This window comes from Micrasema longulum, unplaced genomic scaffold (genome assembly GCF_059751315.1).
Source record: "Micrasema longulum isolate JH-2025_06_02 unplaced genomic scaffold, ASM5975131v1 h1tg001217l, whole genome shotgun sequence".
NCBI lineage: Eukaryota > Metazoa > Arthropoda > Insecta > Trichoptera > Brachycentridae > Micrasema > Micrasema longulum.
The window spans coordinates 1,248-17,756 of NW_028278404.1; the positions used below are offsets into that span (position 1 = coordinate 1,248).

At 33.8% G+C, this 16,509-nt stretch overlaps 1 protein-coding gene across 1 annotated transcript; it reads right to left on the bottom strand.

Moving 5' to 3' along the window:
- Positions 1 to 2,781: 2,781 nt before the first annotated feature.
- Positions 2,782 to 16,509, bottom strand: CCT3 (chaperonin containing TCP1 subunit 3). Its single transcript, XM_088234251.1, has 12 exons — positions 16,410 to 16,509; positions 16,265 to 16,326; positions 15,915 to 16,091; positions 13,773 to 13,970; positions 12,662 to 12,786; positions 9,954 to 10,149; positions 9,434 to 9,588; positions 7,995 to 8,163; positions 7,487 to 7,579; positions 7,074 to 7,194; positions 5,473 to 5,678; positions 2,782 to 3,439 (listed from the first exon to the last, which is right to left on the bottom strand). The coding sequence occupies exons 1-12, from the start codon at positions 16,441 to 16,443 to the stop codon at positions 3,314 to 3,316; spliced, it is 1,662 nt and encodes a 553-aa protein (XP_088090377.1). The 5' UTR covers positions 16,444 to 16,509; the 3' UTR covers positions 2,782 to 3,313.

Here is a 16,509-nt window from a genome sequence, read left to right on the forward strand (position 1 = left end):
TCATAGTCCCTGGACAAGTATCGGAAGCGTAAGACTGATCATCTTACCTTCATGTTACAAAAATGATCAAGATAAGCTGCGATTGGTGTACCAATGCAGTGCCGTATGCACCATTAGGTGCGGAAAGGGAATGTTGATCATTAGTACATATGTACATGAGCTTATACATATTTTCTATATATACTTAGTCGGCCTCGTGGTATAGTGGTTAGCACGTTTGCCAACTGTGCAAGTGGTCTCAGGTTCGATTCCGGACATGTTTGACATGAAATATTTATTTAAAGGTGTTTTTACACTAGAATATTTTACAGTCCCTGGACTGGTACCTGAAGCCCAAAACTGATCGTCTTACCTTCATGTAACAGAAATGATCAAGAAACGTTGCGTTTGGTGTACCAATGCAGTGCTCTACGCACCACCCTGTGTGGAAAGGAAATGATGATAATGTATATATATTTTTGTTGGTAATTACTCATAATATGTTGATATGAAAGCTCTATGGGCATAAATAAATCGAAAGTGATAACTGTCGACGGCATGTTATGTAAACAAAACCGCTTAGCATTTGATTAAATTCAGCTTTTTAATTTAGTAGTTGCTAATGCTATAAAATATTAATTATGATTTCATCAAGACGCTAATGTTAATTTTCCATTTGCATCTCACACACTCACGTGCCCTCTCGTAGACACAGAGAAAAGTGGATGTGATTTTTGAAATTTGCGTATAAAAGGACGATGGCTTGATAATTTATTTTCACCAGAGAAGTTGAAATTTGTTTGAATAAAATAATTAAATCAACAATGAAATAAATTTGTACACAAATTAGCAAGGTTGTTTTGAGCCACGACCCTTATTTTTTTTAGTTAAAATTTTCATGCGATAAATATTTTCGCTATGAATGTTGAAGAATGCAGAAAACGAGGAAGACCGATAAAAACATGGCATGGCCAAATTCAGCAAATACAAAATGAATAGGTAAATAAAAAACTGAATAATCAGTAAGAATGGAGTGGTGTGGCATTCTATTCTTTCTGCCTACCCCTACGGCAAAAATATTTCCGTATTAAAATTATTTTTTCGATTTTAAAATTTGTATTCAATTTTGATATGGGTAATATTAAGGTTCCAAGTTTAGTGATTTAGATTAAACCTGAAGAAATGGAAAGGGTTGAAATATTTTATTTATTGAGAAATTAAAAAAAAAAGTTATGTTATTAAAAGTTTATATTAGCTCTTATGACTTAATAAAGCATAAATAAATCTGTAAATATTTTGAGTTTGTCCAAATTTTTGTAGACAAGGACTGGATTCAACTCCCTGGGGAGCTGTTAATATTGACATACTACAACAAAGATGAAGAACATTTTAGAGAAGGTAATGTAGAAGTCTAGGCATCTACAGAGCTTATGACCTGTCATTGGCTGGTTTAAGTGGCCGCTTTACACACTGTGTAACATTCACTATTCTGCCTATATTTGAACATCCATATTCCTTCAATTTTTTCATCTGATGATGTTTGTGAAGTTAGAGGTGAAACCTTTATTTATGCGGGTGAGTTTCATCTAATTGAATTATTTCACCTACATACTAGGCAACACCTGAATTTTTTTTTTCTTCAATTTTTATACTTCTTCATTTAGATTAATCTTACTCGCATAAATAAAGGTTTCAGCTATTTAACTTCACAAATATCAACAGATGAAAGAATCGAAGGAATATAGATGTTCAAATATGGGCAGAATTTCAGCTCTGTAGATGCCTAGATTTCTATATTACCTTCTCTAAAATGTTCTTCATCTTTGTTGTAATATTTTAAAATCCTAAGAATTTTTTTGACTTAAAAGTAATGCACATACGTACAATGGCTCACAGTGATAGTCGGATTTTTGTGTTGAATATCTGTGAACTGATTATATATATTTTCATCATCTTAGAGGGCGAAAGTCAAAGGAAGTATTTTTAGATTTCCTACCAATTATTAAAATAATTTACCACTGATGATCCCTTAAGTGGTAAATCATGTAATAACTCATTATAAATAATGTCATGTATGTATAATGAAGATGGCCCCATAAATTGTTTCAAAATGGACAAGTTTTAACACAGGTGCGAAGGTTTTCACGGCCACTGTTATCAATGTTCCTTTTTTAGGTGATACTGTGTGTGTTGGATTTGTTCCGACGTTTCGGCTACCATTGAAGGAGACATCTTGTTCACATTACTTGTGTATATATACATCGTGACTCAGTTTACCCTGAAGATGGCTCCTGCAATTGTAGCCGAAACGTCGGAACAAATCTAACACACACGGTATCTCCCAAAAAAGAATCACATTAAAGTTTTAACATGCTCTCCTTCTGCACGTTCCGGGCTGTACTAATATCAGTGTGAGGTGCAATTTCGTATTTTGTATTTTTTCGTGAATACTTGGTTTACATTTATTGATTGAAATCATTTCCAGAATAGTTGAGGATGCAAAATCAAAATAGAGGGTGAAAATAAATAGAATAATTTCATGGATATTCAGCACAAAAATCCGAATGCGCATTTTTATGAATATCACAGTGAGTAATTAATACGTGAATACCATCAAATGTACAAAAAAAACAGCACATACATGGTTTGTAAATCCGTGATTGTTGTGTTTGTTATAACTTAGAAAATGTACATACATATATGTTCCTGTAGATAGCAATACGTATATTGTTTCATGTAAATTTTGCAATATTATTTATGATTGTCGCATATATTTTTTATTTTAAAATAAATAAAACCAGGTTTAATAAAAGATAAAGCATTTATTGTAATATGTTGATTAGTTGCATGGTGATTACAATAAAAAAATATGACAATAGCCTAAATTAAATGCACGATAAACAAATAAAAAAATGAATTTAACAATACTTTATATTTGTTCATTTGAATTTTGGATTTCTTCAAACATAAAATGCCCTTCTTGTCATCGCATCAGTTGAAATAAATATTGTATCCATTGAGCAAAATAAATAATAAAATTACAATGTAATCAAATCTATTGTAATTTGATGCAAAGCTGATTAATGTATTAATAATACTTATACCACTGGTTTAAAATAAAGTGCTGTTAAGGCAGGATTTACTTTTATGTATAAAAATACAGAAATACCTTTATCCTTGTACTAAAATATTGGATAAGAAAATCCACGCGCAATTAAAAGGAATGAGATTATATCAGCCGCGTACAATAGCTCAACTATTGTACCGATGAATATAAAGTATTTGCATAATGAAGAAGTGAAGTCGGTGTGGATGATGAAAGATGGTGAGGTGATTATTCCATGGCTGCAGCTTGTGACGGAGTAAATCCTTCTCCCGCATTCTCCCTTTTCTTGGATCCGGAGACAATATCGTCAATGCGTAGAAGTAAAATGGCTGTTTCCACAGCTGTCTTATAAACCTGAAAATGAAGCCCATTCTATTAGCATAATAATAATATATAAAAAATAATTCGAAATCAGTGTTGCCAACCTTCGAGTAAAATTAAATATTTGTAGAGAAAAATTCAGTAGGTCTAGGGAAAAATTTAAAATTCCCAACCAGGGGGAGGGGGGTTGGAAAAAGTATATATTTTTAGTCATCCAGGATATTCGAACTTTGAACTTTATTAAAAACAAACTGTCATGCCATTTTCCAGTGGCGGTAGGCAGAACGCCACTTTATTCCGTCTTTGCATGCAGACCTCGCTTCTACTATATACATACATCTTCTCATGCATTTACGATGATTATTTTGTCATTTTCATCTTAAAGTATTGGTTATTCTCAGTCTTCCTTGTATTCCGCATCCATCAACATTCAAATCATAAATTCTTTTAACTGGTCTTTAGCTCTCCATTCGCTCTACATGTCCACACCACACGCAGCACACCTTTCTTGATGTTGTGGATAATGCTTGTTTCAGCCTTACATAACATGCAGGTCTCAACATTTGCGCATCTATCATACATAGTTTTACCACATATTACTTTTATCCTTGTTATTCCATTTCCATTTACTAAAGGGTCGGCTCCAGGATTCCATTGTGAACTGCTAATTTTGCCTCCTGTGACAAAATTTGCGATAGTGCACCGTTCACCCTGTTAAATTAGCACCGTTCACCAATGGAATCCTGGATATCTTGCCGACCCTTAGTAAATGGAAATGGAATAACAGGATAAAAGTAATATGTGGTAAAAATATGTATGATAGATGCGCAAATCTTGACTAGACCTTAAATACCGTGAATAATACGGTAAAACCCCTAAATTACGTTTTTAAGGGACCGACAAAAAAATGTAAATGGAGGGTAGTGAAAAAAATTAGTTCAAAGAAATGTTTGAACCATTTGTTTTTGCAACTTTTTGAATATCACGTTTGTAAAACACATAAAACTGTCTTTAAAATTACAAATTTCTATAAAAAAGTTGGTATAATCATAGAAACTCACTTTAGACTCTCAAACTGTCAGTTTTCAATGCGGATTGCAAATTTCTCCAACAATAATTGAGGGAAAAAAACATAAAACTGGGTTTTAATAATGTACTAAAAAATTCAAAATTTAATGGGACTACAAGAATTATATGTAAATTGCGGGGACATAATTTCGGGATTTCACTGTTGCTAGCAGAAGCACAGCATCATCCAAATGATTTTTAAAATTCAAAATTCACTTTACTGTCACAAATTGCATTGCTAAATTTATTTGATTAAAATGTTTAGAACTGAAGTATTCTACAGTTGCAGTAAGTAGATAAGCGATTGTGAAGACCGGACAAGAGAATGAGAAACAGAGGATTATGATTAAAATTTAACATTTTTGAAAAGGAATAAGGAAATCTGGGTATTTACAGGGCCCTCTCAAAAATATTTTCATTCTCTGGTGGAATAAATTTCAATCTTGATAACTTCCTAGAGGGTGTGATTCGGAAACATTTGGTCAAACTAAAAATATTGTTCTTCTTCCTCTTTGTCTACATCAGGGCTGGTATTCCGAACGCGTTTACAGCGCGCTATAATGCGTATTTAGTACGTAAAAACGCGCTATACCGCGCTATAATTTCGTTTAGAATACTAGCCCTGTTGTTCTAACAGAAAGCTGCTACTCTTTGGACATTGAGATACAACTGTCTACATCTTTTAGGCGATCTACTAAAAAGATAATGACCAGATAGAATTTCCTTAGCTGCAATGATCTCTCCAGAATCTTCTTATTGCTCTGCTCCATCGCACAAAATCTTCGGTGCCACAGGTCCGTCTTATTTCTTCAATGCGGATTCAATCTCTAAGCGTTCTTCCTGTGATTGTCCTTAAAGTTATGATTTCCGATGTTCCAAGCAGATTCTTCGTCCTGGTTGTGTTAGCTCTCGTTTCTATACCATATGTCATGATTGGCCTGACACATTCTAGAAAATAACATATTGTTGATTATGATTTTTATAACAAAGTAATTTACCTGCAGCTTGACACTCAGAGGTTCCCACACTCCTCGAGCCGCCATGTCCGTGACCTCTCCCGTCTCCCCATCTATTCCGAAGGTGCATGGGACTTCCTGGCCATCGGCAGCCACAGCGGCCTTGGTGGTATGCTTGGCACGTAGGGCGGTCAGCATTCTGATTGTGTTAGCGCCGCAGTTCTGGGCTAGGGTGCGTGGGATGATTTCTGTAATGTATTTAGAGATTGATTAAGCTGTGTTATAAACACATTAATGGAATTAATATTTAGAAAGTCACAACTATTTGTTTTAAGAACTGGACACTCAAATATCAACGGTAACGAGGCAGCTGACGAATTGGCGAGGCTGGGAGCTGAGGCAGCCGCAATAGGCCCGGGTTGCCAGAATGTGCCCCTCGTTATGAACTTAGAATGTAGGCCCAGAAGCAGAGCATAATGCTCCGGCAAAAAGCACCTGGTCAGCACCATGAGAATGAATTGATAAAGGGCGACCTAATGAAATTTAGCCGAAACCAAGTGAGGGTTATAGCTAGAGCCCTTACAGGGGATTGCAGATTGAATAATTGAATAACCTTGCCCGAATGAAACTTTCTGAAACTTCTAAATGTAGGTTCTGCAGTGCAGATGATGAAACACCTATACACAATATATGTGAATGCGACGCTTTATATTACAAAAAACCTCATCCTCGGGGGGCTGTTGGTTTAACCTGAGGATGTTGAAGCGGTCGCCCCTTACCTAATAGTCCAATTCTTCAAGGATCTGGGATTGGAGGGGGAGATTTAGCAATATCGGATACATAATTTTGTTTATTTCTTTATATATATAAATTATACATTTGTGGATTTATTGCCAAATTCCAACTTCTTCCAACCAACTGATAAAATAAAGGTGTTATTAAGATTATTTATGTTTTTATATTGCTCTATTTATAAAATATTATTATTATATTATTACCTAGCTAAATACTAGCCATTTTAAATTGATGTATTATTAAATTATTCTCAACTTTACTTTGTTACATTTACATTTAGAACATAAGATTTTCTCACGTTGATTGTTATCTTTTATTTGTCATCTAAGATATGTTATGTTTCTTTATTACTTTTTTGCTGTTTTTTTTATTGATATTTTACTTTCACTAAGTTGTTTGATTTTAATTATTCAACTTTATTTCATATTATTTATTACATAATGAATTGTTCACTGCTGTAATTATTTCTGTAAAACTTTTTATTGTAAAAGGTTCTTTGAACCGTTGATATATAAATGAATATGAAAACATTCGCCCTCCACTCAGTAGCCAGGCCCTTTAAAACCCTAATGGGGACCCATCACAATAGCTCTACTCAGGTCGCAGTGACGTCAATAGTTTATAATATAGGCACTAACTTCCATTTTTCAGAATAGGAATAAGGACTAACTATTTGAAAAAATAATTTAGCGTATGGTTTTCATAAATAGAAACGTACTTAAGGAAACCAGTAAATAAAAAATAAACTCATGGCTTCTTCATTTCGGTAGGTACAGGAGTAAATATAATTTTTGGTGTATATTTTAATGAACACGCGGGCTAAAAGGCTTAAACTGCTAAGTATTCACCTAATGCATGTGCAACTGCCTTGTAAGGAGAGTTGTCTGGGAATTCCTTAGAGTTGGACAGAGCTTGTGAGACCAGCATCTCAATAGCACCACCTCCCGCTACCAATTTGGGAGAAATCATCTGCAAAACAAATTAGAACATAGGTTTACAAATCTTTGAGATTACACCGTAAAGATTATTATGCGGGCAAACATAGATTGAGGTTTCGTGAATTGAATGAGGACATCATCTTACTGGGATAATACATTTATTTTTCATGAACAAGTGAGAAATTGAAACTTTAAAAGTGATAGTCAAATGTGGAGCTGAACATGGATACGACGATTAAATGCAACATAATATGTATTTTGTATTGACGATCGTTAAATAACAGAAAACTAATAGAGAATTACGAGTAATGGCAATAACTTACGAGATTACGGGCTACATGTAATGCATCTTGAAGATTCCTTTCAGTCTCATTAAGAACATCTTTGGAGGCTCCCCGCAGTAAAATTGTACATGCCTGAAAAGATAATAAAAATCAATCAAAACTTATGTTTATGCATATATTTTTAGTAGAAATCACTAAATTTTATCATTATTATCATCATCGTATTGTCAGGGGTGGTCGCTCTGTTCTCGCTGCAAACGTCAACCAATGATTTGTTCCTTATTTTTAGCATGAATTTTCTATTTTTTCAATTGAAAATTTCTCGTTGTTTGCATATGTATTGAATAAAAAGCACTGTAAAACGTGGATGTTCTTGGCACAGTAAGGGAAGGGTTAAATACTAGTCTACAAAGATTTAGACATAATCAAAAATAATCATGGAACACTTGTGGCACTCATATTTTGGCATAGTATCTGATACTGACATTACTATTTATAATGGGCCAGTTGGTTATTAGTAGGCAGGTAAGTAATAATATGTATTTACCTTTGGATCTTTACATTTGGTGACAAATGTGAAGTATTCGTCTCCGAACTTCTTGACCTCAAACAGTCCAGCCTGAGTTCCCACATCACTCTCCTTCAGCTCCTCTGCTCTGTTAACGACAGTGGCACCGCACGCGCGGGCAATGCGGTTATTGTCAGACTTGCGGACACTACAAGACAAAATTGATTTATTATATAGAGTATTATTAATACATTGTAAAAAGAAAGAAAAATATTAAAATGATCCACTTTCAAGTTTGAAATACATGCCATCATCATTTCTCTATCAGTAGTTAATAGTTTATTACAAACTACAACCAAATGCAGTGTATCTGAATTATTTGTTATGTGAAGGTAAATTAAATAGTTTTTTACACTTCAGTGGATTGTGTAACATTGTAGTACAATTTTTTTTTTTAAATATGTCTGAAATCAAACTCAGCATGTGCAAGACAAATAGACAAATACAGAATATGTGTATCACTTATAATGATTAAACTTTTTAGACTTTGGTGGACTCATATCAATGAGCACTTTTCTTGTTTTTGGACACTGCTGTTTTGGCACTGGAGCGAATATCATCTGGGTCAATGTGACATTAATTGCATCAACAGTATTCCCCTTCGCCATGCTGGGGACTTGCAACTTAAAAAGGATGAGTTCACACTGACCCCTTTTTTCATGCTTATAAGAGGTTGTATCGAGAACTCTGCCATTTTGGAGAATATAAATTTTTATATTCCGGATGGATATCTTCCAAAGCATTAGCACATACTGTTTTATCTTCCGGCCTACCTACCTTTGGTCATGTCGATAGGAACAACAGTCAAACAGTGAACATAATCACTCTGGAGATCGATATCTTTCACATCAGTAAAACTATGTTTAAGAGGCAAATAGTATTGTGCTTTTATAATATCGAGCCATCGCTCAAAGGTTTCTAGTCTGATAATGCTGTACCAATTTAATGCCTTAAGTATTTTGTTTTATTGGTCACGTTATTTTGGTCTAATAAAGAAAAAAAGAAAAAGAAATAATTAAAGTCGAGAAGTGCTGACACAAGGTATCTAGAGTATTTACACATGTAAATGATGCGCAACACTGGACTTTTCTTTCTTTTTGTTAACAATTATTATTTACAGATAGGTCTGATTAAACAATATAATGTATCGTCCTTTAGCTAACTCATTTTTGTTCTTTTTACTGGACAACAAAACAATGGCTCGTTTTATTGAAAGCTCAACTAAATTACGCCTTTGAATGTATTAAAATTAAATATTCACCCATAAACTGTCACCTATTATAAACTCCTAGTCTAATTTTTCTTCAATTCAATAAAATAAGCAGTTTTTTGGTCCTCCGGTAAAAATAACAAAAATGCCTTACGCGGTGTTGTTAACTAAGCGACGATATACAAGATTAAATAAAATAGCAGCATACCGTCTGATGGCTGTGATGCCAGCCTTGATTAAGTAATGTTGGGCGAGATCAGACACTCCTTTCTCCGTAAACACGAGGTCCGGTTTCAGTGCAATAATATCATTGCATAACCGCAGCACGTGTTCCTCTTCTAATTGCAGCATTCTGGTGAAATCCTGTAATGTAATAATGCTGTCTCAGATCTGGTATCTTTACATATTTGCATTATTGTAACAATTATACAATGTTAAAGCCAGTCTTTTAATTATTCTAATAGTAAAATTACAATACGATAGATTGATGATGTGAAACACGAGACAAACAAAATGTCAATACAATATATTAAGATAATTTTATTTAAAAACATACATGACAGGTTAGTTAATATTTAAATTTGTTTTGTTAAAATATGACAAATTATCCAAAAGAGTAAAAATAACACTAAAAAATAATTATTATTACTTATTTTGATAATCTAAGAACTTAAATTACAAATTTCTTGATCAATGTGTTGGTTTGCCAGTAAAATAAATTCACTCACCTGTTCCTCCATAATCTCAACATTGGTCTGACTCTCTCCCTTTTTATACTCCAGGGGACAGTCCAGTAAGATGATGCGTGGGTTCTCAATATAGCGCCGCATCTTGGCGTGTGTGACATCCTTGTTCACCATTACTCCGCTCAACACGCAAGATTCATCAATCGATCCTCCAGGAATCTTTTCCACTTTAGCGTATCTGCAAATATTTACATACAGTCAAACATGGTTATAACGATCACGGAAATACCGAGATCTTGGATGTAATGAGAAAACATTCACCCACATTTTAGTTTATGGTTTTCTCCATACATTTATTAACTTTTATAACAAGTTACTTCTCAGACATATCGAACAAAAATATTGCCAACAGTTGAGCAAAAACTCTCCAATCGTTTAAAAACATAATTTTTCAAATCTAAATCTAAATGGGCGGCTAACTTAGAACCGATGCCGTTGGGCATCAGGATCAGATGACGTTTATGACACTATGTAAATGTCTAAGTATCTAATTAGTGTTTTTGCCGGCATTGAAAAAATATCACACATGGGCCTCGATTATGATGGGAAGATAAAGATGTAATACCTTTACCTTAACGGTATAGTTGAAGATAAATTCTCTCTAGCGATTACAAAGATACACTACCGACCCCCCACCTTCAAGTTTTGGGTAGGTACATCGATATGAAACAAGGGGAAGCGTATGTCACGTTACACATATCTACACACTAAAATGACATTGCTTGAACATGACGTCATAGTTGAAGATAAAATTCCCCCTACCGATTACTAAGATACGCTACTAATCCCCCTACCATCAGGTTTTGATGTAAGTACATTGGTTTGTATCAGGGGCTTAGAACCCCTTGATACGTTTATCTACGCATTAAAAGTGAAAAAAAAATTGTTCCACACAGCAATTTTTCCTTTAATTACAATTTACTTACATTTTTTATGGTTTTGAGGTTGGAACTTTTTTCTTAAAAGCCTATCAAAAATATGAGAGAGAAATAAGTCAATTTCGAAGTCGAATTAAATTATGACAGTTTCTGAAACGAGTGGCTAGATGCAAAAAATAATGTCGCTAGATTCTCCCCTATTAATAGATTAGAGTATCTAGGCGTAAGAAAGTTGCCCTTACAAAAAAATAATTAGTTATTATATTTTTCCGTCTGTTTTACTATCTTCCGGAGTGTGCGTATCGAGACGTTAAAGGAGCCGGCTTTGTAATCGCTCTATAGATAAATACAGACAATCGTTAAGCATACCGTCTTGGTAAATGTCAAAAGTTGTATGCAAATCATGTTCAAGCGAGCATTTTTTGCTTCAATTGGGACTCATTGGAGTTTATAATCGCTTTGAAATGAGCACTTTTTATCACAGAAGCCTATTTAAAACACAAATGAGAACTATTTTAAATGTTAATGACGTAAGGAACGCGGACTTAATTTTTCGGTCGTTGCGGTCATTCATTGGTTTGTTTCGATCATATAATGTCGATATGGCAAGAAGGTAGAAAATACCGAGGTAGATACAGATAGTACAGAAGCTAAGTATACCGTCTCGATATATACAGATGAAGATAGCGTTCATAATTGAGGGCCTGGTTAAAATTGCGTGTAAAAAATACAAGATTTGTGAACCCAGAGAGTACCGGCTCGGCGCCACATTACAATTTACAACTTCTTTTATAGTTTATGAATGACATCCTTATTTCGGGGGTTTTTACAACCCTTTTCAGTTGTTTAAAATGTTTTATGGTCAGTGTCATAAACATTACCAGTGGGTGATGTCAGATAAGTTTAAAACTAACCCTTGAATTATAAACACGTCTACTAACAAGAGGAAGTGTCTCTCGATTCGTGAAAAAGTGGCAATTATTTGTGAAATAGAATGTGGCACGAAAAATCTAGAGGTGTGTAAAAAATCTTCCTATCTACAGTGTAAATATTGTGGAAAAATAAGAATGTTTATCGGCATTTTACATTTAGAAAGTAGTATAATTTTCCTTACTAGTTTTATATTGTTAATTGTCTGTATTAAGTATATTTATTTATTTACTTAGTATATGAGTAATGCTAATGACAAACAAATTCATTTGGTCCTATCTTCCCCGTAATAGCCAAGTTTGACTGTATTTAGTAAAAACACTTGCATATAAATAAAAGGGAGTGAGAAGTAATGATGCTATTGTCGGGTTGAAAACACGCCATGCAAATTAATATTTAAAGCATTTACTTTGTGGTCAAACAATTCAATAAATGAACGATGATTTAACTAGGGTAAACGCGCCAACTGTTACGCTACGAGGCGGACTTGTCTCCATTCGATTTCCTTTTTCAGTAGCCAAGTTGAAAACATTCATTCAGGGTTCAGGTTCTGTTTCACAGATGGAATTGTATTTTTTATACGCCTGGACAAATAACAGTACACAAACTGTTTTCAAAAATACACTTCACAAAGCTTGGGTACTATTATTTGCAATAAGTTACCACATTATTTAACAAGCAGAATCTTAACTACATATAAAATTTTATGCAGAAACTGAAAAACCAGCGCTATAGTAAAATTCCATTAGTATAACTGTGTCCAATGTCTAGATTTTATAAAAAGTTAGACTAAAGTAATGAAATAATTGTTGGACTGCTAAAATTCTAATGACAATGACCATTTTTTAAGATGGGCATTATGGGCAAGTTGAACCTCCTTACCGTTTAATATCAACTTCTGTTCGGCCATTTTCTTTTATCATCACAGTTTTAACAGCATCCAGAGCAATATTTACAGCAAGCTCCGACCACCTGCCGATGAACTTGGTTCCTACACAAGACCGCACCTAAAATATAAATATGGAAACATCAGCAGAGCATTGACAATAAACGGCACAAAACCTCAATATTATTAACAATATTTTGAGTTTGTCTAAATTTTTGGAGACAAGGACTGGATTCAACTCCCTGGGGAGCTGTTTATATTGACACATTACAACAGAGATGAAGAACATTTAAGAGAAGGTAATATAGAAGTCCAGGCATCTACAGGGCTTATGACCTGTCAATGGCTGGTTTAAGTGGCCACTTTACACACTGTGTAACATTCACCATTCAGCCTATATTTAAACATCTATATTCCTTCAATTCTTTCATCTGTTGATGTTTGTGAAGTTAAAGAGCTGAAACCTTTATTTATGCGTGTGAGAGAGTGGCCACTTAAACCAGCCATTGACAGGTCATAAGCCCTGTAGATGCCTGGACTTCTATATTACCTTCTCTTAAATGTTCTTCATCTCAGTTGTAATATCTCCATATTATTGTTATTATTATTTGTTTCAGGCAGCTTATCTTTGCTTGTGGGCCTATATCTCGTGTGATGCTTTTTCTTTGCGTTCTTTTTCTTTCAAAAAAAGCATATAAATTAATTTTGAACTGGTCGAGCGAAATGGAATTGACAACTGGTTTTGGCAATTTATTCCAGTCTGAAACCACCTTTCTGGAAAGGAAGTTTTTCTCGGGATAGAGGTGGAATTGCGGACGATAGAGCTTTCAGTTATGACCTTGTAAATCGGTGTTGGGATTTAATTGATACATCTTAAGCAGGGTCATGGTAATCATTTAGTATCTTATAAGTTTCTATTAAGTCCCTTCTCTTCCGTTGTTCTTCCAATGATGTCCAATGATGTTCCAATGAGATAATAGTGACTTTAATTTACCATGGTAGGGCTTGAGTAATTTTGTGATTTTTATAACACATCTTTGAACTTTTTACAGTAGCAGTTAATATGCGCAAGATTTGGTGATAAAAAAATATTATGAATACACTTACAACTTCCTTCAACTTTTCTTTATCATTAACATCGATGAGAATTGACCCCTTGGTTTCCAAAATGTTGACAGCATCCTCGAGTGCCTGTCGGTACTGGCGGATGATGGTCGTAGGGTGTATGTTTTGTTTAAGGAACTGCTCTGACACGGCCAGGATCTCTCCTGCCAGCACGATAACAGAAGTTGTGCCATCACCAACCTAAAGTCAACGAAAGGAGCTGATGAAGATGGGCATTTATCTGAACTGATCATTAAATAATAAAAATCTCCCGTTTTAAACATGCAATGCATGAGCAAAGTACGTACAACAATCCAAATTTAAAAGAAAAATAAATTATAAAAAAATAAATATTAGCGTCCTTATAATTTTTACTCAAATATTTCATTTTAGCGACCATTTTTAACGAGTTGTAAATAACTCACTATTAGAAAATGGAAATCAAGTTGGAGTAGAGTGGGGTTCAAACCTCAGACCTCTGATCCGTGAGTTCGCAACACTAGCCACGGAACGACGAGAATTTGATTTATTAACTGAATTAATTTAGAATATGCAAGCAATATAATGATATATTAGAATGATAATATTATGGAATGAACATTGACATATTAATACATTGACCATACATAGCAAAATATTTCTAAAAGTAGTGACATGAAACCGTACCCTTAGTTACTAATTTTGTTTATTTAGACCAGGGCTGCATTATGGATATGTTACTAAAAATGGGAGGATACTCATTTTTGACATATAATAAGGTTTGTATTTTAATATTCACAATCAACATTTGTTTTTGGTGGATCCCAATCAGATTATTTCTTTAAATTCTTTTTAATTTTGACCCATTTATTTATTTTCACTGGATTTTGGGGAACGCAAAAATAATATTTACTCACATTTATGGTATTTTTTTTATTTGTTTTAGTAAAAATATTTGAGTTCTTATGATTTACCCAAATATTATACTTAATTTTGAGGGCCATTTTCAATGAGTTGTAATTAACTCACTATAAGAAAATGGAAATTAAGTTGGGGTAGAGTGGGATTCGAACCAGGGACCTTTGAGCCGTGAGTTTGAGACACTAGCCACGGGACCACAACTCGATTCGAATTTAAAAATGCACTCCTATCAGTCCAGTACTGTAAGTAATAAGAGCTTCGCAATTGCACCGCTAGGCGTAGTTTGATGTTTACAAAAACTAATATTTATATTTGAATATGAACCGTTTTAAGTATTGTTAATTACATGTGAACATATATTTACTATTTAAAAGTTACACAATCCATTTTACAATGTTCATGTGTATGAATACGTCAATGGGAATGAACTACTGAAAATTAAAACATTCTACACGTGTACAATATTATGTCTGTACTATTTTTATTTGAATCTTAATAAAAACTAATATCTGAGCACCCATGACAAACTATTATTTGAACGTAGATATACAGAAAGCAACCAGCCATAGAAAAGTGAAACCGAGATAATAGCCATTTTGTGAGAAAGAGTGAATTATAAAATCTACACAAGTGGAATGTTTTTGACTTCAACAAACGATAACCAATAAATACACAAGTTTTTTATATATATGACAATCAAGAATCTTATAATGTATTTGACCAGTTTTTATGATTTTTAAAGTACCAAAAGATTTTTCTAGTGCTGTGGGTGTTTTCGGCAAATTGAGAAATGCCATTTTTGTAATCGACACTTTTTTCGAAGATGATTAATGTAGTTTTTAGTATGAAAGCTGTCTGGCTGTTTTTAGCAGAACATTGAATTGACCTTACTGCACCTGATAACATCAATATCTCATTTTTCCAAAATTGTGGACTGGCTGCTTTCTGCATAACTACGTTAATTTAATAGTTTATCGGGACAAATATGTTTTAATATGTTATATTTTTATTCTTGTGATGTATTAATATTGTAATAACATGTGTATTTTATTGAATAATGACTCTATTATTTGAAAAAAATGACTTGTCTGTGTACATCCCAAATTTGAAATAAACCATCAAAATTCGAGTAACATGTTTGATGGCTGTATTCGGCTGGATCATTGATTTGTTTTATATACAAATGACTTGTTTATTGTAGTTATTAAAATATACAACTTTAAAGCGAATGAATATTATAATCACCTCTTCGTCTTGAGTTCTGGCAATTTCTATCATGGATTTGGCAGCAGGATGCTGTACAGTGATCTCTCTGAGAATAGCGTTGCCATCATTAGTCATGACAATACCTCCCATTGGATCCATGAGCATTTTCAGCATGGCTCTGGGTCCAAGGCATGTTCTGATAACATCAGCAATGGCCTGCAACCGGAAAATATCATTCAAGGAGCAGATGGTACCGCCCACACAAATAAACATCGTGCAATAGGTTAGAAATATAAATCTTAAACATTTAGCTTCACGGTGACTACACAATTTACTATTATCAATATTTAACTGAGATAAATTATTGAATTGATGCATAAAAGGCTTACTTTTCCGGCGTTAACATTTTCAATCTGAACTTTCCGGCCCGATTCCCTTTTTGTGTTTTGACCTGAACATAAATAAAACAATACAATTAATACACCACTAACTAATTAGCCGATGATTGAATTAACAATAATACACATTACTTACTTAACACTAATATCGGAGCCTGAGAGCCAAACATTTTTAATTTAATTGTTTTAGATCACGTTTTTTGAAATCCGAAGTCGCGTGGGCTCTTTGGTTAAGT